At 37.2% G+C, this 25,236-nt stretch overlaps 1 protein-coding gene across 2 annotated transcripts in view; it reads left to right on the top strand.

Moving 5' to 3' along the window:
* Positions 1-7,567, top strand: part of LOC149804078 (uncharacterized) — a 33,834-nt gene extending 26,267 nt beyond the window's left edge. For both annotated transcript variants that reach the window (XM_089951475.1, XM_089951476.1), the window contains exons 3-4: positions 5,796-5,895; positions 6,958-7,567. In XM_089951475.1, the coding sequence (XP_089807601.1) occupies positions 5,796-5,895; positions 6,958-7,251 (394 nt within the window). In that variant the 3' untranslated portion in view covers positions 7,252-7,567. The remainder of the gene's footprint in view (positions 1-5,795; positions 5,896-6,957) is intronic.
* The last annotated feature ends 17,669 nt before the right edge of the window (positions 7,568-25,236 follow it).

The raw sequence follows: 25,236 nt of genomic DNA, 5'->3' as shown, positions 1-25,236 counted from the left end.
CAACGTGGAATGAATTGCCCACTGAACTCAGACACAAAGACACAGTGATCACATTCAAGAGGGCTCTTAAAACTCACTTATTTCCACTGCAAGAACAAACTTAGAGATCTAATAATGTTTCCTAGCTGAAATATTCTCACCATGTTTTTTAATTATTTTTAATGTTTTTTCTTCTTCTAATTTCATTACGTTTGTTTTTGTAATAATATTATATGTTTTTTATCTTATAGGTGTTGTCTAATGTTGTAAAGCGCTTAGAGCTTCTATAGATTAGGAGCTATACAAAGTCCCCATTATTATTATTATTATTATTATTATTATCGTGCAGTAATTTACGATATTGCACTCACCTTCACGTCGAATTGCACTCACGTGCGCAACACATGTGCCCAATAATGCATTAGGAAGTACTTTGAATAAAGTCATGTACACACACGTAGTAATCGCTTTACTTTTTTATACAATGTTTCGGATTTAGGCTAGCATAGACATCCATACAGGTCATAGCATTGCTGTGTCCCTACAAATAACATGCAAGTGACAAGGCATAAGCTATCTTCTTTAGTTGGTAATAAGAATGTCAAAAAATATACTTACAGTTTTACATCTTGAATTTTCTCAAAATGTTCTTTCTTAGTTCTGCCAATCCGAATTACATGAGCCATGTCATGGGTTCTAAGGCTTGATTACAGATTTCAAAATTGTTCTGTAATTTCGACTACATTCCAACTTATTGCATTAACATCCTCATTACTGCACTCAAAATGAAATGAACATTATCTTTCAAAGCATCTTTTGATAAGTACAATTGAAAGACTTCATATTTTCCCCACAATATGATTCCAAACATTCAACGACAGAACAGAAAAACACTTGCAGATGTCAACACTCTGCTCCCTCCTTGCTGAAATCCGATGTACTTAATGTAGAAATGGCACAGAGAAATCGATTCCATATTCCTGAAAATTCGTAGCATTGATCAAAATACCAAAATCTATATATTCCAGGTCAAATAGAAAAGTTGCAATGTATTCATTCCAGATCAAATATAAAAGTTGCAATGTGCATTCATTCACAACACTACTCAACATTTCAATTTAAGTAAACCAAAACGCCATTTTTGTTTGAATGTGATGTCTAGCACGCAACAAATGTCAAATTATGTGCTCATTAATAATGTTGTTGTTGTGTATCTGAATCTGCGTTTGTGTATTTAATTTGGAATACGGAATAATTCAGTTACTTTGTTTCTTGAAGTGTATTGTTGTTCAAATAAATAAGCCTAAGGTAAAATAAGAAAATGAGTATAGAATAAAAAGGTTACTGCATTTGTATATGAACAAATGAACTCGTTTTGTCGATGAACCGACTGCACTCCCAAGGTCGTGCGGTATATCCATCCGAAAAACTTGTTCATATTTTCCAAACAAATGCAGTGACCTATAAGTACTAGGAGTTACAATATATATATATATATATATATATATATATATATATATATATATATATATATATATATATATATATATATATATATATATATATACACATATCAAGGAGCACGAAATAAAACCACATCATGAATACAATTTTAGCCTGGCCATTCTAATGGCTAAGGATAAATTCAAAACATAGATGTGCAACAAGAACAATCGACGTTCGACATGCCACCAATAATGAGGAAGATGCAAGAAATCCAACTGTTATAAATGTATCCTGTGTACTTTGACTATATCGAATTAGAAATCCAAGGACAAACGGAAGATTACATCTTTATAAATAACAGTCACGTGAACATGAAAATCAAAGTTCTCAAAGCGGACAATGGAAATACAGAATAAGATGCTACAGTAGTTATTGTTGACTATTTCATGCATTCGTTGTTCAGCGAGGTGGATTTGTATTTTAATATCAAATTTAGACATTTAGTTGCAGGACAACTATTTGTTAACTGGAGTGGATGTCTGCCATATAATGAATCGACGTAATACCGTGTTCTAGCTGATGGATAATGCTAACAAGTTTCACACGAGCATGAAAGAAACCATACTTTACGTGCGCTGTGCGCCGTGCGTAAGCCTTGCATAAAGTGGAAAACTGTTGGCTTGTTATCAGAGCGAAAACCAACTTTTTCCGTGTAACAGGGAACATCATTTCACCGGTGGATAAATACTGGATATGTCCAGTACCAGTGGCACTGACTAAGAATGAACTGATAGGATCACACATCACCCCAGCCCATCCCATACCGTTTGGGCCATAGATGGACATCCTAGTGATAGCAGACCTCATCACTCCAAAGAGCACCAATGGGCGGACAAGACAAATGCTTATGGCCCAAACATTCGTGACTGTTCCTGCTCCCGCCTCTAGAGGTTAGACCTCGACCCTTTTAAGGACTACTAACCTAGAGTATTTACTTTGGCTTGAAAACATTTGCGACAAAAGCTCATATAATATTCAACCATTACACATTTGACCCCGCGGTCAAAAAAGAGTATCCAAATATTAACTAATCAAGATCACAAAATTAATGGGTCACAAAGACCTAGTTTTGTTTAAGTTTATGGCGTAAAAGTATCGTCACTAAGTACACTAAATTCTCAAATAGCAGAACAGGAAAATTTCTAACCGACTAGCGTGATTCAAATAAAGATATTTACCATACACATAAATGGTTACAGGGAAGTACCCGAAATTGTATAATTAGGTTGAATTTGATCATTAGCATATATATATTGCTTTTGAAAGTGGTTTTCGCTTACTTTTGATGGCTCCAGTTGGACTTTTCCTTCTTTTCCTCGCCCAGACATGTCACTAAAAACATGCGGAACAGGCAGTAATTCGATGAATTGACTTATTCCATGCATCGTAAATCTTGTTTGTTAATTCCTGAAATGTGTGTGATGCAGAGTAGGGGTATAATGTTGTCGGCTGGTGGCTTCTGTTTCTATTCGACTATTAATTAGAAGTGACTACATTTACCAGTCATACAAGGTTGAACGGTCATATACGACTTTAATCCATTATTGATGATGAAGTCTTGCCACTAATTGCCACTAATTGCTGACATGACAACTGATAAAGAAAATGAGCCACAGTATTAAGAAGTTAACTGACGCCATGGTAGAGCAAGTGTTGTTAGAAGCAATAAGAAAATAACATGTCAAGTTGGTAAAGAAGCGTCAAAAACAGCAGAAGGGAGGTGAGGTGGAGGAATTTAACATGCAGTCAGACAAGTTACAGAAATAAAAAATTATGTGATGTAATCAGGCCCATGGTGAGACCCAGCGCCAATAAATCTACTGCATAATTCAGCAAATAATTATAACAAATGGCAACAAGTATGGAGCGAGAGACTAAACGATCGCAGGCTGTATCACATGCAAAAGCAAACTACGTAGAAACCTCAGATCTCCGAAACTGGTGAACCAACAATACACCAAAGTCAAAGCAAGACCACACACCGTATATTTATTACGCTGTTACTTAGTTTCCACATGGGAGGTAATTTCGTAGATCTTCCCTTTATGGGAATGTTTCGTGATCACAGCGGGCCAATCCCAAACCTTGGGGCGGAAGGACCCCCTTACACGCTCCCTGACAAGAACAGGAAACACCAAAACGATTAGGAAATAAATACCTCATTGACTTCCTTAATTAACTCATGATATACTCATTATAAATCTTGCTCGCACTTATCTTTAAAATAATCCTTATTTATTTCTTCCTTAGAATGACATCGGTATCAGAGAATTTTCTGGAGAACAATCGAATGATACTTACACCTTAAACATCAATTATACCATATAAGACTGTCCTAAGCACCAAAGGCATAGACTATTAAGTTTCATAATTCAGAAGAAAGACGGCAGGTTTTGGAAAGTCTAACTCTGGAACATCCTGTGGCATCGGGGTGCTGCCCTCTCTGATCCTACCCGTCCCATTCCGCTTGTGGTCCAAATTAATATGTATGCGGTGCATACATTAGACTGTCGATATGAACTGTAAAGAAATTGAATGGTATGGTATTCGCACAATAACCAGTCGCACATGGTCGAATGGCCGTACGTGACTTAATTCTAAAAGAGACAGACAGAGAATCTTTGCATTCGTTTATCCTGTAAAAAAAGAAGCATAGTTCGCGAACATTATAAGGTTGCACGGATAATGTAAGCCTTGAGTTTGTCGGAGAGAGTGAAAACCTACTATGTCGGGTGGAGGAGATGTCACGTTACACAACAAGCGTCACCTAAAGAAGGAGATGATTTTCTTAAGAAGTGCTAAAAATTTGGACAGTTCGATAGGTGATGGACGAGGAATTCTTCAAAATCAATGAAGTCTGGTGATTAAAGAAGAATGGAAAACGAGAAGCAGAAGAGGGAGAAAGATTTCGAGCGCTGAATCTCAATTCAATGAGGATCCAATAAAAAATGAGGAAAAGAAGGATATGGATTTGATGCCTGCTGAGCAACAACCACAGCAGCAACTAACTGATCCATCTCTGATTTCACTTAGTGAGGACTAGGATACTGAGTCTAATCAGCCTAGTTTTAGGTTCTTTGTCTTGGTGCGGAGCTAATAGATGGGAAAACAATGTGTGACCGTAGTTGGCTGACCCGGAAAGTGCGACCATAAAGTGAGAGGGGAGGTAGCAGATTCCCAGATCTCTATAAAAGAGACATATAAAAGAGACATGCCCTTCGAAATTATTGCCAAAGTTTGTTTGCATGTTTGTCTATGTCTGTGTTTATGATCAGATCTTAAACTTAAAACCCCTTAACCCTCTCTTATAGTTGTTTGTGGGTATATTGTCTCCAGCCCTTGCATGCTTATGCTTATTGGATATTTCTGAGTGGAGGTATAGTGTGTCTATAAACATTCCTACCCTTGCCGTTTGCATGTGATGGCCTGCTTTGTGTAGTTATGGTGTGTCTATAAACACTTATACCCTGTGTGATATTATCATTGTATTTATGTAAAAACAACTTGTGTATAAATACTCCAACATTTTCGTTGGAAAGCAGGGGTTTGTGCTTAAATACAACGAAAACAGGTGCCAGAGAGTAGCAGTTAGTTTTGGATTATAATCAAGATACAGATGGTGGGTAGAATGGTTGTGTGCTGAATTGTAATCACAATTTGAAAATTACGATTCTCTTATGGGTCCAAAGTCCCAGTCACATCTTAAATTCCAGTACGGGCCCAGAGTGACGACCATTTGTTAAATTTCTGTATCAGCGAGAGTGCCGGTCATATGCAAAATTCCCGTATGTGCCCAAAGTGTCCGTTTTCGGCCTCTATCTCCCTCCTCTACTACTTAAGACCTTGGAAACTTCCAACAACGTTCTTGAGAGCCTATCGCATTTTCCTTGTTTACCCCATGGAATTCTGGAAGCAAAATATTAAAATGTTATAAGTAAAGATATATCGATATTTCTTGCTTTACAAGGTTTAAATGTAATCATGCATTGTAAATAGTTCACCCGTAACTGATGCTATAACAGAAAAAGAGTACATGTATTTGAAAATTGTAATAAGATTGATATGGCAGACACCTGGGCATGAAAGCATTAATTTTCTCACATAAAATGACTGTATGTCGAAGAAAACATGTGCCAAACTATATATCTTAAATGCTTTGAAACGCATGTTTCGTGAGTTAAATTTAATAAACATGACATTATGAATTTATGCAATATATTTCTTGTTTCGTACATAGTGTAGTTTTCCACATGCAGTATTTGCAGAAATAAAATATGTCTTTTATTTTTTATGATTCTTTCATTTTTAAGCAACATGTCGTTTCATGGAAGTCTCTCAGTGAGCATCCACTTCATCATTGCCATTGCTGCTTGCTGTTGTTCAAGCAAGTTTAAAGCAATGAAAGCTAACGTAAGTCAACATTTGTTTGTTCGAGTGTCAGATGAACATTTAATTTTTTATCTGTTAAATTATCAATTATTAATTTTATAATTGTCTTGACTCATGTGGCATAACTTGAATCAAGAACAATAAACTAAAATATATTGACTCGGCCAGAGAGACGTCATTGGTTTGTAAATTCCCAGTCCGAAGCAGCATACTTGTCATCTCCATTCATTCAACCTACAAGGTCTATGACCAACTGTCTTTGCTGTTCCATAAAACTGCATATATAAAAGTTTTGCAAAAAACATTTCGGAATGGCATTGTTACTGAAATTTAATTTTAACGTAACCATTAAATATTTTCCCAGATACAATTCCGAATGAGCCCGGAAGTAAAAAACCCATGCATATATTTACGATATGAATAGGTACTAAAAAGTAAAATTCCACTCAGCGGATTAGCACAGGTTAATGTAACAGACACGAGTTTCAATAAATTTGACCGTTTAAACTATTTGTCTCTGATCTGAGACGCGAAAGGTAAAGCGGAAATAAGATTCCTCGTAAAAATATGAACAAATCAAATATTTTTTACAAATTTCAATGAGGAATGTAAATTTTCTTCTAATAGATGTGACCTCCTATATTATCACCGTCTTTCTCCTCAAAACGACCATCCAGCAGTTAGGGATGAAGAAGCGAGATAGATGTACGAATGACCACAGAGAATATGATACTATCCCGGATGTTATAAAACATAAGAATAAAGTAAATTGTATCAAAATCATGATCATGCTTTCTTTAATAGGCTTTTCAAGTAAAACTCTCAGCGAAACCGTTACCTAATATAGTTTACTTGCTTGCTTCTGTTTTGGTTTGCTTTTTCGACGTCGTTTTTGGGTGTGGGTTCGGCATAATAGGTAGGGTTTGTTGGGACGGGGAGAAGCAGAATTGTTTTGGGAGCTTTTGAAAAGAAACGAAACTAGAATGAAGCTAGGTCTTGTTGACAATTAAAGTAATTACAATAAAGTTTGATTCTTATTTAGTCTATCGTGTAATTAAATGTTTATTGGTAATTCCTTTCTAGATGAACTTTTTCATACAAGTCATCGATGCAGTCCGTGTAGATGTGCCCGAATGTCCAGCTGCATCATCCATTATCCATGTACTTGTTGCTATAATGCAATCATTTTTATCTTTATACATAACAAAATTTGATATGGAGGTGAAGTGTTTTGCATCATGTTGTATTGATGTCGTTGTATTGGCTGTTACTTTGTGCAGACATGCGTGCTCTGAATGTCATTGCGATCAAATAGTGAAGTCGTGTTTTATATATGGAATGTGTGTCTGTTGTCACATATTTTTTCTTAGATACTAAAGTTCCAAGGATTCTGATTTAATTAACATTCAAAAGTATTTCAGAGTACACTGTGCATGAATAAATAAGTACTATTAGAAATGAGAGAGATAATGTGTGTGTGTGTGTGTGTAAGAGAGAGAGAGAGAGAGAGAGAGAGAGAGCAACGCTATGCCAAAACCATATTTTATTGTTGGAAATGTAGATAAATATTTTTTGCTGTAGAAACTTTAGGAAAATGAGAAATGTGAACATAATGTTACATTGTATTTGATTATAGCTATTATCTTATTCTCAAATGTTCTTAAACGTAAATAAAATCTGATATTGTTTATAATTATAGTTTTGATATTCCACATAACGATACAATACTTGTTTTATGACGCCATATCAAAGTCTGAATTTTATTTTGTGACGTCTCAATTTAATATATTACACAGTCCTCCACACAATTCAATCGCCTATTCGGAGGAAGTATGACAAATAGAGTTAGAGTCTTGGAGGTTATACTTTGTATTTAATGTTATGTATATATATAATATGTTCATAATTTCCATAATAATAGTTTTTGCAAGGGTAGTTTAATTAATGAAACTTTAAAGATGAGCAATGTATTGAATATTGATTCATTCATGGGTTTCAAGGTTGAGTAGTACTATCAGTGCAAGTAAGCATCACGTGATCAGACAAGGACATGAGTTCTATGTGAGAAGTGAAGTGAAGCCGACCTAATTCTTGAGTAGTTAGTGTAAACCATGTGACTCTATTTAATAGTAAAGTTATGTCAAAATGCCAAGATGATTCACTCAAAACCTTGAGTTGCATTCTCTCTGTTGCATATTAGCATTTTATAGAAGAGAATTACCAATGAGAATTAGGCATTCTTAATAGTATACAACATTCTGGGAAGTTATTCATTCAGAGCAATTTATTTATTTAATTTAATAATTCGTTAGAATTACAGCTCTCAAAACACCACTGAAATTCTGTCAATTTATTCAAAAACATTTTGGTATTATATCATAGTGATTTCTTATGTACTGTTAGTCAGACTTCATAAGACGTTTATTTGAGTTTTTGTAGGTCTGTAATTATTCTACAGTAAATCCAAAATCGCCTCCAGATGTTGATTGGTTGATGAGACTACGTCAAAGCAATCAAATTTATTCCCATAAACCCAAGCTATGTTTTGGTTTCGGGCTTTCTGCTACGCGCTCACAAACTCAATAACCAATATAATGTGTAATCAACGCCCTAATAATTATCCTCAGTTTTGGAACTTGAAATCTGGAGATTTTTTTAAATACAGATCCGAAGATGCTGATATGAAGAATCCGGCTTTTATCCAGAGAGTTGATAGACCTGAGAGAGAGAGAGAGAGAGAGAGAGAGAGAGAGAGAGAGAGAGAGAGAGAGAGAGAGAGAGAGAGAGAACAGCTGCATCTGAAACTACTTCAAATCGACTTAAGAGCTGACATGAGCAAGGATTGTCATAAATGACGTGAGGTCTAACATTATCATCAACAGTTTGGATATATATTTGCAGAATGTTTAACTGCCATTGCACTGTGTTGGTAATCTCCCTAAAATATCAATGTTTTCAGTCAAATTGTGTTTTTATTTTTTCAGTCAAATTTGGTTTACTTTTTCAGTCAAATTTTGATTTTCTTTTCTTTTCAATCAAATTGTGGTTTTGCTTTTTGTCAAATTTTGTTTTTGTTTTACAAGGTTTCAGCTACGATCTTTATTTAGCTTTTTCGTCGCATTTCAGAATAAAATGTTTGCAATGTCAGCGTCCCCACACAATTCAATGTTTCAATTCAATATTTTATTGGTCTTTTTACTCTGTTCTCCAAATCAGGTGTCTAAATTCGCTACAGCACCATGTAAGAGGATCATTCATGAGTTTGTATACCTGATTTGTTTTTGTCCTTTTATGTTGCGGTTTAAACGTTCTTAGTCATGCGCTTAATACAAAGTAGTGTTGGCTTAAGTAAGAAATGTTTACGTACATATCATATTAGATAGAAATCTGTCTCGTTGGAGCAGTTAAGAGATATACTATTTTTTACGATTTCCATAAATATTTTAGAAGCTTCCCATACCGCTATTTCTAATTTAAAAATTAAGGATTTGTCCCGTTCCAAGACAAATTTTTTATTACTTTAATAACATTGCACCCTTCAAGATGGCTATATGCTCTGTTCATGACTAACAATGAGCATTTTCACTACAGTCTTCATAAAGAAGATATATTTTTGTTTGTTTAAAAATACTTCTCTTAACAATCCAGTATAGGGGAGACATATGGTGCTCCTTATTTCTTCCTGACATTGCCATAATTGGTATTTAGATTGGCATAAATAATGTGGATGATGGATATTCGAATGTAGTCATTAAGAAAGCAGGAGGTACAGCCTGACGAGATCATCATTGGAATACTTGAGGAAGCCTCTTCTATATTATCGCTAGATTTATAATTAAAAGTTCACACTCATCTGCAAACTTTATATATAAAATTACGTATGGGACCAGACCAATGCTTTCCCATTCACAAATGCATGTGTGTGCTTGTGTTTGTGTGGATTACGCCAATATGTTATTTGTTTTTGAAGAAACAAATTACGAATGGCTTTAAAGGACGATATCAACATGAAATGGTAAGATTTTGTTATAAAACTGCATTATGGTACGACTCTCTCCCGTTCACATATGGTCTACCACGTGTCCAGCAACAATTAATACACAGCTCTGTAAAAGATCTACCTTCCATAAGCAATTATATGTGCTTTGTGTAATGTAATGATACTGGCATTCCGATGCCGTTCGGTGTGTGTAAATCAAAGTTTAATTTCTTCTTTGTCTTCTCCTAATTTGTCATTGAAGATGATCACATGTGTTTGACTCGAGTCAGACACGATCCGGTCGTCTTCATGAGTAATGAATTCGTCAAACAAAATGGATTCTCCCTGACTTTCTTGAATTAGGGTGTAAGAAGAATGCCACTCTTTCCAACACCACGCGATACGTGGGGGGGGGGGGGGGTAGAAGTTCAATGAAATGGAGTCGCGGAGAGGGTGAATAAACTTTGTGCTGGAAAGTCATTTTTGAAAAAATAAAGCTTCCTACGAAATGAAAAGAATAAGGTCAATAACGCCAATCCAAAGCTAACTTAAACCGAGATTTTCTCTTTTTGTTGTTAGTTGATTTTGTTACTTTATATTTGTATTTTTCTAAAGTTGTGTATGTTTTTGTTTACCCACCCGGACGTTTCATTGACGTCTCACCCTCTCTGCTGCTGTAATTAAATCATTATTATATCAGTCTCTCAAGCAAACATTTTATCAAGACCTGTACGATATCGCGACCAAATATCATTTAAATTTATCGTTATAAATCCGTGTTGGGTAGCTTGTGTTTTTGAAAAGAAGTTTTTGAACTTAATTATATCCATATGCCCTGAAAACCAAGATTGATGAATATTTCGTAGAGTATGAGTATCGACTCCATTAAACACAGCGAAAATAGTACAGTTGTCTCGGATTACGTTTATTATTAGTGTGTATCGCTGAGTAGCATAAATCATAACAATAGTTTTATGTCTGCCTCTAGAAAATATTCTAGCTGGATTTGATTGTTTGTCCAGCAGCACATCATCGTAGACAACTAAATTATTAATAAATCCGTCTAAATCATCAACTGACGGAGCGTCATCAATATCAGTGATAAAATTAATGATATCATTACATCTTCGTCCAATAATTTTGCTTTTTCATTAAAAGCTTTAAGTACACCGTAACATCTCTGATCATCAACTGACGGAGCTACTAAGTACAACTTGTCCCATTCTAGACATCTCATTATCAAATTAAGTAACAATTGCAAATTGCATTTTACCAGACCCAGATGGACCTATGATAAATGCTCTGTTAGAATTTGGTAGCGCATACTCTTGCTTTCGTGTCGCTGAGAAATCAATGACATCCATGTTATATAAATATGATAGATAATATGAATTTGTATTGTGTTCGATGCAAAACATCCACCCCCTAAAGTGGATTAACAACAATAATAACAAAAAATAAAGAGCGTGCACTTAGAGGCAAGTGTGTAAAATGTGGTAACAAAACAACATAAATGTATTTCTAATAATAACATCGGCGGTGATATCTCTACTTCATTAGGAAAATTACCAGGAACTCGATTGGCTAAATACTCAGGAGAAAACCATTTTCCTGCATATAATTATTGAGGTCCTGGAACTCAACTTGATATCCGACTTGACGAGCGAGATCAACCAAGACCTGGTGAATATCCAATAAAGGAAATTGATCAAGCGTGTCATGTTCATGATGTAGCTTATAAAGGTAAAGATTTGCAGCAACGAAATATTGCAGATGTGGAGTTTATTCACTCCATAAAAATAAAAAAATCTCTTAGAGAAAAAGTTGCTAGCATCCTAGTAAAATCTGCGATGAATAATGGACATCTCGTGTGTTGGATATCCAAATCTTTTAAAATATTTCGAAAATTCTCCCATTCCAAGAAAACGTCAGGGATAACAATCAACCATATCAACCGAGATGACATCCTCATGATCATATTTACTACTCCACTATCCACCGTGTCCGTATTCGACACAACTCGATATTACATCATTCAGAAAATCAAACTTAGCAGGCTTCCACGAATATTTCTCTCTAGTAAAATGAAACGCGACTGATGGAATCGTAAATAATTACTCAGCAATTGTTCAGTATCATCGGTATATTTCAACGCAAGATTTTTCATTTCATCTTGGAGAGATCCTGCACGATAAATATCTCCATTAGGTCGTTCAAACTGATCATATTTTCCATCATCGGAACTTTGAAACAGCCATATAATGATAAAGCATCGTTCTTACTTATTTCGTTAATAGAATCAAATATATGTCCTATGGTAAAAATTTAACAATTCGATCTCGTGGAAATATTGTTACTGCATTAGTCCACGCATGCGCATTATGTTCAATAATTTAAATCGAAGCTCCTTTCGATTTATACTTCGATTCGTACAAGATCTCTGTGGTTATCGCTTTTACTATTGTTTCCTAAGTTAGCAACGTCTTTGAGAGACGCTCCAGTATCTTAAGCTATTTCTGCCCAATCATTTATCATTTTACGTCTTTTATCCGTTAAACCATTTCCACGAGTCGAAATGATAAAATGTTCCGTTACTCGTTCGGCTACACAATTTGAACTTGACAATTTCATCGGTTATTAACTCTGGATTTATCATTTATCGGATATATTGCACAAATAACCGCGGTTACAGGATATGCTCGTTCATAATACGGTTTGTCAATACCAGTCAACATCCTGGTTTGGAATTTTTACTCAATACGGCATTTTTCTCCTATGAAGGACAAGATCATGTTTGTGACTGATAATCCAAGTATTATTGTCTGCCTCTGATAATAACATACACTTTACTCTGAAAACATATCTTTGATGGTAAAGATAATTAATAATCGTCGCTGCACGCTGGTTGTTCATTGTAACATCTATAACATCGGTGTTGCGTATGATTTTAAATGTTGACCACACATGAGTTGCACCATCTCTACGAAATTCTTTCTTGGTGTTAATCAGAGTTTCCGTCAGATCAACCACAGCACGTCTTCGTGGGTCACGGGTTATTCTATCAGGATCGAATCTATATTTAGAAGGTTTAGAAGGTTTATTCTTAATCGCGGATGTCTCAAATTCCTTCGTATTATAATTAAGACAAATATTTAAATTGAAATATTATATATATATATATATATATATATATATATATATATATATATATATATATATATATATATAAATTTAATTTAATGATTGTTACTAAGAATAAATGTAGGTAGCTAATGAGCTAATGATAGTCTCTGCAACTCCTTGTAAAAAAGAATCCTGCGTAATTGAATTATGCGAATATCGTTTGGAAAGTGTACGAAGAGGGAGTTTATGATCAAAAAGATGTCTGAAGTGTGGTGTTGGAGTTAGAAGTGAAACGCAGTTGTGTGTGCAATGTGGTGGTGAAAAATGCAAAGAGCGGAAAAGATATTATGATAAAAAAAAAATAATACCGACAATAATGACAAAGTAGTAAGAAACGCTGAAGACTATATAGCTATATTTTCAAAATAATGATTTAGACAAATGATTATTTAATTAAATTATGTTATTTTATAAATGTAACAGAACGATTTTGTGAAAAATCCTATCATCAAGAATTATGAAGCATCTAGTGATGGCATCATCAGACACTGTCGACTAAAAGAATCAGTCGCATATGTCATTAATATATTCAGTACCTTGGGAAATTAAATATATCTTTGTCATAAATTTATTTACGAGTGTTTCAAAATAGTAATTAATTCAGATCAAAAAAATAACTCTTTAGATAATTTACGGGTTTTTACACAGAGATAAATTGTAGATTTAGAAATACTGGTAGATGCAAAATAATTACAAAATGGTCAGTTAAATCAACAAATACAGAGACTAGCGAAGAAATTATGTTTAAATTCAATGAACGCAGCTGGCATATAGCTTTATATTTGCAAGCTTTCGGTACAAAACGTTGCAGAAAATATAACCAAATCGGCTTTTTCGAAGAAATATAAACAAAAAAAAATAGATTTCAGTATTGTTGAAGGGCGGAAGCTCTGTCTCTCTAAGGTAGAGTAATTAAGTAGTTATCACGCTTGTTCCAATATTATATTACAACTATTTATTTAGAAAACATTGTGTCATCATTCAGTAATTAATTCATTATGATAGAACGGTTATTATTCATTCTGATGTTTCTATCGTTGATGGAAAAACTTTTTTAATCACTAGATAATATATATTTCCGGGAGTTTTCCCAGTCAAAAACATATAGAGATGGAATAATTTTTATCGTTGGTGTGGCAAGTACAAGATTTCAATATTTTTGAAGGGAGATACCTCTGTCAAGCTAAAACCATGTCCGGCAGGGTAATTCAGTAGTTACCTCGCTTGCTAGTGCGAATGACCTCAAGAAGGAAAATAACTCTGTAGCATATCTTTCTCTGGTAGAGCTAAAAAAAATTGTCATCGTTACTAATTATTAACCAAATGTGTGATAATTAATGTCAGTGAAGGAATATATTCTTGTTATATTTCTAATTAGTAGAAGGGTATTTTAATTGTATCCCCAAATAACTTCCTCAAGAAAATCGCACACACGCCGTTACATGTACAATATAGCTAAGCTATTTTTAGATCTCTAGGTAAATAGCTGTATATTTCAACCTACAAAGTCAAGGCAGAAATGTAATGTGCGATTATTTTATGCTGTGCTGTGAAAAATAGTAAAATAAATCCAGGCTGTGGTTTAGTTGCTCAGTATAATAATCATCTGTAGAAATCTAGTATAGGTAACTCATAAGAATTTCTAAAACATATATCTGTATAGTGGTACAATGCCAGTGCGTTGGATTCTCATAATCGAGGTCTAGCGTTCAATTTCTGTGAATGACAACTGTCAACGGTGGCGATATTTTGCAATTTTTCATTTAAAAATGTGGGAGTCCACCACAAACTCGAACTTCAACAGAAACAAAATACACACTCCCGCCATGTCACCACGAAGTGGGTGCTCTTTTTTATTCTCTCGGGGTTTATTATATGTGTGTGTGTGTGTGTGTGTGTGTGTGTGTGTGTGTGTGTGTGCAGAAATCTGTTGAACGTAGAGTAGGCTCCCGATTATGATTGTGCCGTCGTTAGAATTAAGATTATATGTATTGTGCCGTTGTGCCGTCCTTAGAATTAAGCTTCAGAATTAAGATTAAATGTTGTGCTGTCCTTAGAATTAAGCTTCAGAATTAAGATTAAATGTTGTGCTGTCCTTAGAATTAAGCTTCAGAATTAAGATTAAATGTTCTGCTGTCCTTAGAATTAAGCTTCAGAATTAAGATTAAATGTTGTGCTGTCCTTAGAATTAAGAGTGTATATACGCTGTAAATAGCTCAACAACATAATACAGTGTTGTAAATACACATTTATATTTATTGTGCCTTCTTAAGAATTAAGTTATAGAATTAAGATTATTTGTGCCTTCCTTAGAATTAAGTTTCAGAATTTAGATTATATATTGTGCTGTCCTTAGAAAGATTGCATATACGCTACTTAGAATTAAGTGATCGAATTTAGATTATATGTTGTGCAGTCCATAGAATGCTGTCAGTGACTGTAGTAACAACATCATTTGTGAAAGTGAAAGTAGTGACACCGATGAAAATGAAAGTTATGGCAACTGGGGTCCCTGTCGTGATGGCTGATTGTGAAAGTGAAAGTTAATAATTATCCTTAACTTTGTTAAGCAATTTTTTTAAAAAAATTATGCCTAAGAATCCTTGACGAGAATCAGTTTTATAAATAAAAAAATCTGGTTTTGTCTGTATTTTTTTTAATGCTATTTTGATTAATTTTTTATATACCTTTAATGAAATTATTAAATTATGGTAATATACCTATCAATTTGATGAAATCAGAGTTTTATTCAGAATTAGATAGTAGTTTTAAGATGATCAAATTCAATACAAGAATGAGTATAATTCAGAATATGTTCTCTATCACATGTAATCATAATAATATGTTCTTGCTGCAGTTCATTTAATTGTTCCTGCGTCAAAATGAAATGAAATTGCCGTATTCATCAATAAATATATTAACACTAAAGTTTTCTGCCCTGACCTGAGGCGGTGTCAATATTGTTCTGATAGCATTTTCAAGTCCCTCTTTGTCGTGTATAAAAACTCAAATGCTCTTACATTATATAACCCCTCTTGATTAAATAATTAATTTGTCCGTGCGTCTACCACCCAACCGATGTCATCCAAAACTGAGGAAACTCCTGTTCATTTCACCCTGCCCTCATCGAAACGAACCTGTGAAAGACGAATATTCGTTGCATGTGCGTTTGCTTGAATACTGCGACTTTGAAAATCGATTTCAAATCTTTCAAGGTAAATGGCCTAAATATCTGGCAGGACATACCCACGAAGAATTGGCCAGAGCCGAATTTTTCTACTTGGGCGAAGGGGATAAAGTCCAGTGCTTTAGTTGCTGGGTGTCACTGCACCAGTTGGAGCAGAAGATTCGGCATACCTGGAATATGCACGATGGTCTCCGAATTGTCACTACCTACCTTTAGTGGGTCCTAGTCATTGACCTGGCACACCATGGTCTTTAAGACAACACCGAGACAAGTATTTAAACCCCATTTGAAACATAATAGTAAAAGATTAACAAATGAATTGCAAAAGAAGATCTACAAAGAAGTTTGGCAGGGACTTGCTCGACTAAAATCTCTATGGTTAACTAGAAAGTTTGCGTCGAGAAATTCACAAGAGGAAAGTGAAATAAGTTTACAAAAGGGCCATATGTCTCTTCATCAAGTCTGCGTTCTTCCGAGTTTTCGCTTAAGACCGTTTACATCAGAAGATTTGATTGAAATTCTAGACCGTTACCCTGAATGGCAGTGGTCAGAAATTACTCACTATGTTCATTAATTTTACTCTAGGAGTAGACTTTAAATAAAATAATACTGACTGACATGATGATGGATATTTTACAAGAGAACATTCGTGGTTTGCCTGTGGAATTGACAGAACGCATTTACCGAGAGTTGGTGAAAATATCAGTAAAAAAAAAAAGAAAAATTGCGTAAGTTACGTCACCGATGTTTAAATCACTAGTACCTAAATGCTGTGAGAGGACTAATTCAGATGAAAGTGTGTGGTCAGACCTTGATCAGCTGTTGAACGTGGGCGAGAAGGTTCTGTATCTTAATGATTTTCTTTTACTACGAGGTACACATACTATAACGAATTCCAAAAGAAGAGTTGGAGGATTACTAAAATCTTTTACACAACGTAAACCTAGTTGACGAGGAAACTTCGGAACGAAGTGTGATGTGTATGTTAGTGATTGAACCATTTAGATTCGCTGCTGAAGTACGATTATCTTAGTGCATGTATTGTATCCGAAAAAGAGGGTATAAAAACGGACAACCATGCCACAACCTTTATCACTCGTGAGACAATAAATTCCGTGGAAGGAAATCAATGACACTATTCAGACGGTGGAAGATTATCAACACTTATTACGAGATTTATGTCCCACTGAATTGGGGTCGACGTGTGGTGTGTGTCTTACTGACTTGCTTTCTGGAATTTCGTTTACCAGCCGATTCCTTGTGGACTCTTTACGAACAGTACTTACTACACAATAAAGCATGAAAGTGTTCCTTTCAAATGTCCACGAGAGACTCATTCTGCTCGAAGCCTTACGTTTTCATCTGGATACTTCTCGACCTCTACGATAAAAAAATTCGTCAACTTTTAGGTACTGAAGATGTGTACGACAATGTGTGTGTAGCTTGTGACTTACACCCGCACTGTACAGAGATGTACGTGACTAGAAGAGTTTTGAGGCTTGGACACAAGAAATGACCCATTATGCTCAAGTGTTGTGATCCTCAATTCAAACGTGCAGTGAAAAAAGTAACTTTTAACTTTTAACCGTCGCCCCGAACAATCGCTCCTTTCAGGACAGGACTGTTCCCCAAAGGCCATTCTGGTATGACATCTGTGTGACTGTACCCCATGTAGAGACTGTAAGAACATTACACATTGTCCCAAGGACACCTTGGTTACCCAAAACATGTTGTACAGTGACTTGTTTATATTCCACTTTGATCGTTGTGATGTGTATTTTATTGCTGTACTTAACCATTTGGATTTTATTGAATTTTTGTTTTTCGTGTTGTTCCATTTTAAAAATCAATAAACGTATCCTGAAAAAGTATAAAATCTTTTGTCTCGTTTGTCTTCGTGTCAAAAGTGACTTTCCTACAAAAATATGGCTACCTCTACTATCTCTACTCCCTCTTCCTCCACTTTTAAAGTCATCGAAGAAAACTTAGATCGTGCCAGTTGGGAGGCCATGTATTATTGGTATCCCTTTAACGCGTTAATTGCTGGACCTAGCGGTACAGGCAAAACCGAATTTGTCAAACGATTGATCGAACATAAACATCATTTGATCGATCGTCCACCTGAACGGATCGTGTGGTATTACAAAGAGTGGCAATCGGCGTACAGCTTCTTGCGAGAAAATCAAGGCGATTCCTTCGTGTTTGTGGAAGGCATTGCTAGCGAAGACGACGGGATCGTAAAACCCATCTAGTCATTTTCAAGACATGTTAGGAGAAGACGAAGAAAAAATTAAACTGTGGTTTACGCGCAAAGGGCATCATCGTAATGCCAGTGTCATTTACTCAAACTTTGTTTAAACAAAGTAAAGCCCGTCGCATTATCAGTCTCATTGCTCAGAGAAGTGGTCTTGTTTAAAAGCCTGAGAGATAAATCGCAAGTGCAAGTCTTAGCCAAACAGTTATGAACGCCTTGGCTGACTCATGCGTACGACGATGCCACTCAAACACCAGACGCCTTTTTACTCGTGGATTTAAAACCCACCCACCCCGATTATTTGCGATTTCGTACCCATCTGTTTCACCACTGATGCCAAGACGGAGGATCTGTCGTGTACACGTCCCAGTCGTCGACTTAACAACAACAACAAAAAATCTATACAAACTTCGGACACTTTGGTTCTGTCTCACACAGCGTCAACATGACGTCCCTTCAGTCTCATCTTCCCGTCAAATTGATTCTGCCTTGTACGGCATCAGTCGCGAAAACAAATCCAAAAATACGTGCTCGTGTCTTAGAAGTCAGTCTCAAAGAAGTCTTGATGGTTTACAGTGACAGCACGTCAATTACTGCAAGGCATAATTCACATTCCACATCAAATCAAATGCTTTTTTGACAGAAACAAAGTAGCCCATCTCAGCATTGACACTTAAACCAAAAAGCAAATCATTTTGAAACCTGGAGGTAGCAATTTTCTAGGAGGTGTCATCATTCGCTCTCTAAAAATGGGATCCTAATGCCCCCAATGTCCTCCCCAAGAAAGAAACCACTCCCAAAAATGCCAAAGGAACCCCAAAGAAGCAAAAGAGTAACGGTGTCAAGACCCGGTCACAACCCCAGAAAAAGAGAAGCCAACAGGAAAAAATAAAGAAAACCCCTCAGAAAACAGCTTCTACCCGCAAGAGAGACACTTCGGCCAGGACGCAACCTTACATTCGCAAACCACAACCTGTAGCGACGGCGACCGCGTCTCCAGTAGTTCCAAGTTCTTCCGCTTCTGGTGATGCCTGCCAAACCCAATGTGACAACTGTTCTTCTTCAGTTGATGAAACAATGGAAACTTGCGTCTCCAAAAACTTCTCCTCCTGCGGTGACACTATCCTCCTCTTTAGTGGCAGTCCAAGAGAGATCGGCATGATACAGAGTTTACTGGATTCGTCCAAGCAAGAACTGTCCCGATTTAGTCCGATGCGAACCCGTTGTGTGTTGCCTGTCATCCAATTGATACGACGTAAAGACAATTAGTGGCGACGCATTCCAGTAAAAATAAAAACTGATGACATAAGGATGGGATCCGTGCTTTTTTGCTCTTGAACGACCAAAGATCTCCCCTCAAAGAAGTGCACACAGTCACCATCGTCGTTCTTCTGTCCAAAAAGGAAAAGGAAAAAGAAAAGGACAATCTCGTCATCCGAAAACAAACGCTTAGCCAAACATAGACGTTATTCCCCCCCCCCCCCCACAGACGTAGCGGCACGAATGCCCGAGCGAGAAGAGATGTTTTACAAGAACAGTCAGCAGCTTCCATTTCTAGTAAGCCGCGTCCTTCTTTACCCCGTCCCCCACTCCCCAACGACAAGAACTGAAAGATTGGGTTAAAAAGATGATGTCCACTCCTCTTCGACCGAAGTGGAAAAGAAAGAAGAAAACCAGAAGAGAAAAAAGAAAAGAAGACCAAAACCATCCCATTACCACTGGCACCATCACCACTACTACCGTCCACTTCTACTCCCGTGGCATGTTGGACACGTAAATCCGTTTCCAAACCACCATCTCACCCAATCCAAAGTAGCATCAGCGAAGAGTGGGTGACAAAAATGGAGAAGGTGTTAGCCAGTATTTACTACGAGCCATCCCATAATGCAGGTTACGGATGAGTTCAGAAATTGTATCGTCCTGCCAAAACTCGGCTGAAAAGTCTCCGTTTATCTCAGGTGCAAAGATGGTTACAAGAACAAGCCACCTATACTTTACACAAACCCATTCGACGAAAATTTTCCAGAAGTCGCACCCGAGTGGAAGGCATCGATCATCAATGGCAAGCCGATGTAGCCGATGTCTCTAATTTGGCCACCTACAATCGTGGCTACAAAATATTTGTTTTGTGTCATCGACGTCTTTTCTAAATTTACCTGGGTTGAACCATTGACTTCCATATCGAGCAGTGAATTAGTGCAAGCCCTCAAACTGGTGTTGAAACAAAGCGGTCGTCACCTTCTCCAACGGCAAACGGACAAAGGCACCGAATTTCTGAACCAAGCTTTCCAAAAAGAATTAAAGAAACGTAACATTCATTTTGTGACCACCGAGAATCCCGAAAATAAAGCCAGCATCGTGGAACGTTTTCAACGCACCTCGAAAGAACGCATGTGGACATATTGTACGCATCAACACACTCTCAAGTACATCGACGTGCTACCACACTTGGTTCAAGCGTACAACCAATCTTACCATTGAAGCATCAGACGTACCCCCCCCCCCCAACAAGTGACTCCCGATAACGAAGTGACCGTTTTTGAGCGCCTGTTTGGTACGTCCCTGACAGTGACTGTCCCCAAGAAAAGTGGAGTGTTGTCCACAGGAGATTGGGTGCGCATTGGCAAAACCAAATGCACTTTCGACAAAGGTTACTTACCCAAATGGACCATCGAATTGTTTCGTGTCACTGGACGAGTGCGTGGTCGTCATCCTGCAGTCTAGAAATTGAAAGACGTAAACGGGGAAGTGTTAAAAGGAACGTTTTACTTGCCCGAGTTACAAAAAATGACCAAGAGAGAAGACGACGTGTACGACATCGAAATCATTCTCGAACGAAGAACCCGTAAAGTGGGAAAACGAAGTGTCAAGGAAGTCAAAGTAGGTTGGAAAGAATATCCTCCCAGTTTTTATTCTTAGATCAACGCTTGGCAAGTCACCGACTATAAAAGGAAGTGATCACCATGCCCTTCCACACAGCCTCAGCTACCGCTACCACTGCAGTGACCACTCTTTCGCCCGGTTCTTCTCTGCAAGATCTACAAAAGCAGCCCTTGTGGGTGTGGTGTGGAGAACGTGTGCCTAAAACGAAAATCGTCTTTTGCTGCCAAATCCTTGTGGTGTATTGTGTCATCGGTGCGGCCATTAACAATTTCAGTTTGTAACAAGGAGACAAACAATTGTGGACCATTTTATTGAGCAGTTGCAACGGTTACCTTCTTCCCAATTCTTCCCATGAAATACTCATCGAACGGAAACAACGGGAGCCTTTGCCCAACGCAAGTCGCCACCCCAAAAACAACATTTTGGGCGGAGACACTCCTATTACTTCGAGTTACCCCTCGGACAGTAGCAGAACTCTGGAATTATGAACAACAACAAATAATTTTACTTAACGTTACCCAGTGACAGTTCCATGGAGGTGTTTCCCCACAACACTTTGTGTAGTTACATGGCCAAATTACCTCAGGCCATCAAATTGGATCACGAAGCCCGTTGGGAAGTGGCTTTGGTAGAAATGATTCACCCGACACAAATCCAAAACACCACTAAAAAGCAAAATACTTTTCACGTCGAAATCCTGAACGAACATCTTTGAGATGGAAATTCCGGCAGCTATTATTTTAGTTGTCAACAGTTGGTGGACACGATTGCCAGACTGAACAAAACTGTTTCAATCGAGTACCATAAAGTAGCTCGTAACTTACTAATGGAATTTTCGGATGCCAAAACGTTGTCTATTACGTTTTGTCCTGAATTGTTTGACATTTTGGGTAGAGACCTCATATGGGACCCCAATTCCAGAGACATTAACAACAAAGATTTTATAAGAGTTTTATATCCCCTGTAAAATAGAACCAAGGACTCAATTTGATGTTTGGAGTGCAACGTGGTGGGACACACCTCCGTACCGTTACTGCTTGTCATTCCTTTCAAAGTCGATTTTACCATGACCATTGACCAGGAAGGTGGAAACACCTAACACGTTCAACGCGAATTTGTACATCCTTACTATTTGCCTGTAAGTCTTATTTCGACAATGTCAACATTGCTATAAAAGGAGATCTATGACAAAATATTCCATTCACGAAACGGAAAGTCACGGTGAAACTCCATGTTCGAAAAACGATTCTCTATCGAGTTGCAAATCATAAATCCAGTGTACCAAGGAGTCGATCGACAGTGAGGACACGGTTTAGGAGATATGTTGAAATCGGCCTTTCGTTCAGTGGCACCGGTTTTGAAGATGAAGTTGACACAAGGATTACACGCCTTAAAAGATGCCGCATTAACTCACTACAAAGAATTTCTCCAAATGTCATCATCGACAAACAAAATCCTAAAGAAGCAAACATGTCTTGCTGCAAACGGGTAAAGATATTCTGGGTCGACGAGAAACTCCAATAAATGCCCTGGACGCTACCAAGTTAGGCATTTCAGTTCCCTGACGCCACAGCAAGGACATGGCAGAAAGAGATGACGAAGAAAACATCCCTTAAGATGTTTTCATAGTCATAAAGCTAGAAAGACTGAGAAAAGAAGAATTGTCAGAGACTTAGACGTTTCTGATTATAAAATCACAGAGACAAAAAATGATGCACCGAGAGTCTTGCACCTGTTCCAAGTCGGAACTGCATCTATTTGCCATGCCCCCCCACTATGATCCGATGCAAGAATCCCAATGGGTAGAATTTCATCCCGTCTCCTCTTTGACGGATTCAGCTCTCATCGAGTTTGATATCAAATTACATCGGTCTCAACAGCAGTTATTTGTACCTGAAAGTCAAAGTTATAGATAAGACTGAAGGTAATATAGAAGAAACTGAGAAAGTAGCTCCCGTCAACAATTTCATTCAATCCTTGCACAGCGGAGTGGACTTGTACTTGAATAACAAACTAGTCAGCAGCAGCATGGATACTTACCCTTACCGTGCCTACCTAGAAAATCTCTTGATGTACGGAACAGACGCCAAGAACACCCATCTGGGTGCCTGCGTGCTACGGAAACCTGACGATGCAGGCCAGTTTGACATAATGGTGGAAGAGAATGATGGATTTGTAGAGAGAAAATCAAAGATGGGCAGATTTTAGAACTAATGGATCGCTTGCACTTGGACATGTGGTTGCAAGGGAAGTGTTTGCTGAACGGAGTCGAGGTCCTCTTGAGATTGAATCGCAGCAGTATCGCTTTCCATTTGATGGCTGAGTCTGCCGATTACAAAACCAAAATCGACGACGCGTGGAGTTGTTATCCAAAGTGGGAAACGACATCAGTCACACTTTGAGCAGAACGACTGCTAAGTATCAGATACGACGCGTGGAAATGAAAACCTACACCATTTCCAAAAACCATCAGTCCATGATCAAAGATCATCCAAACGTTTAATCATTGGTATCGTCGAGATGTAAGCCTTTAACGGAGGCTTCAGAAAAAATCCTTTCAACTTTCGACACTTTAACGTGAGAAAATCGAAGTCAGTCGCGATGGCAAGACCTTGTGTACCAGCCCCTTCGAACCTAATTCTAAAGAGAAGAATTACTTGAGATCGTACTTGTCCCTGTACAAAGCTACATGTCAGTTTGGGACCAACGCTAGTCACGGCAGTACGTACGATGATTATGCAGGAGGCTACGCTTTGCGGGCGTTTGATTTCACTCCAGACCAGACAAGGGACATTTCCACCCTATAAAATTAAGCCAGATTCGTATGGAACTTCAGATTACAAAATAGGTGGAAGGGACAGTGAACGTCCTCTTGTGTGCTGAATTCGATAATACCATAGCAATTAACAGCTTAAGAGAAGTCATTCAAGACTATTAGAAGCAATGGAAGACTGTAATCCCTCTGGAGAATCTATGGAAATGGAATGGGAGGATTCCACAAAAACAGATCCCCAAGACAGAGACGAAAAGGACATAGTGATGAATTCCAGATGGCCAGAACAAGAACAACATTTAGTCTCCTGTTTTGTCAAACGCTTGGCTGAAACAATTACAGAATTGATCAAGAAAGATTGCTATGGATGTAAAAACGATCATCCCAATCAAATTCAACGCGATACATGTATGATGCTGAGGCAAGAAGAAAAATTGGACGAATATCTGGACGAAGCTTGGAGTCTCATCTCGGAAGATACCGTGTTGTATCAGTGGTATAAAGACGTACGTGATCATTCCACTCCTCCATTAATGACTATAGAGATCCATCGTATCGAAGATCTCTTGGCTCATAGTGCGGAGACGAAGCGAAGAAACGGTTACTTGTCAGAGATTTTCAAACAAAAAGTTTAGATTGAATTGATCACTTAACATTACCAGTGAAGCAAAAACCAAGAAAAAACAACAAAACACAAAAGATGGATACCTGGGAACTGTATTACCTTTTGAACCACAGTGTTGCAGAATGGAAACCGAGTGGGTTTTGGATTCAATGAATGAAACAAACACAATGTGCGAAAGATGGACATTTATGAAATGAATTAATAAAGAAAACTATATGGTGTATAAATACAATGATTCTCTCACGCTCTCAACATACGATTGGTCCAATCACTCTACACAAACATTCACACATTGAAAATAAACCAAAATATGAATTCGATATCAAATACAGATTTAAGGCACCTCATGGACTGCAGATACATTTCAAATAATAGTATGCACTGTAAGAGAGATTCACATAATCTCACGTATGGACTACGATCAAGATTCAAATAATCTTAAGGTATTCAAATGTGTTTCAAATAATGTTATGCACTG

The sequence above is a fragment of the Sinohyriopsis cumingii genome, chromosome 3, assembly GCF_028554795.1.
Source record: "Sinohyriopsis cumingii isolate HCF-2022 chromosome 3, ASM2855479v2, whole genome shotgun sequence".
Classification (NCBI taxonomy): domain Eukaryota; kingdom Metazoa; phylum Mollusca; class Bivalvia; order Unionida; family Unionidae; genus Sinohyriopsis; species Sinohyriopsis cumingii.
The sequence above is the reverse complement of the archived record's forward strand: the minus strand, read 5'-3'. Positions and strand labels throughout refer to the sequence as shown.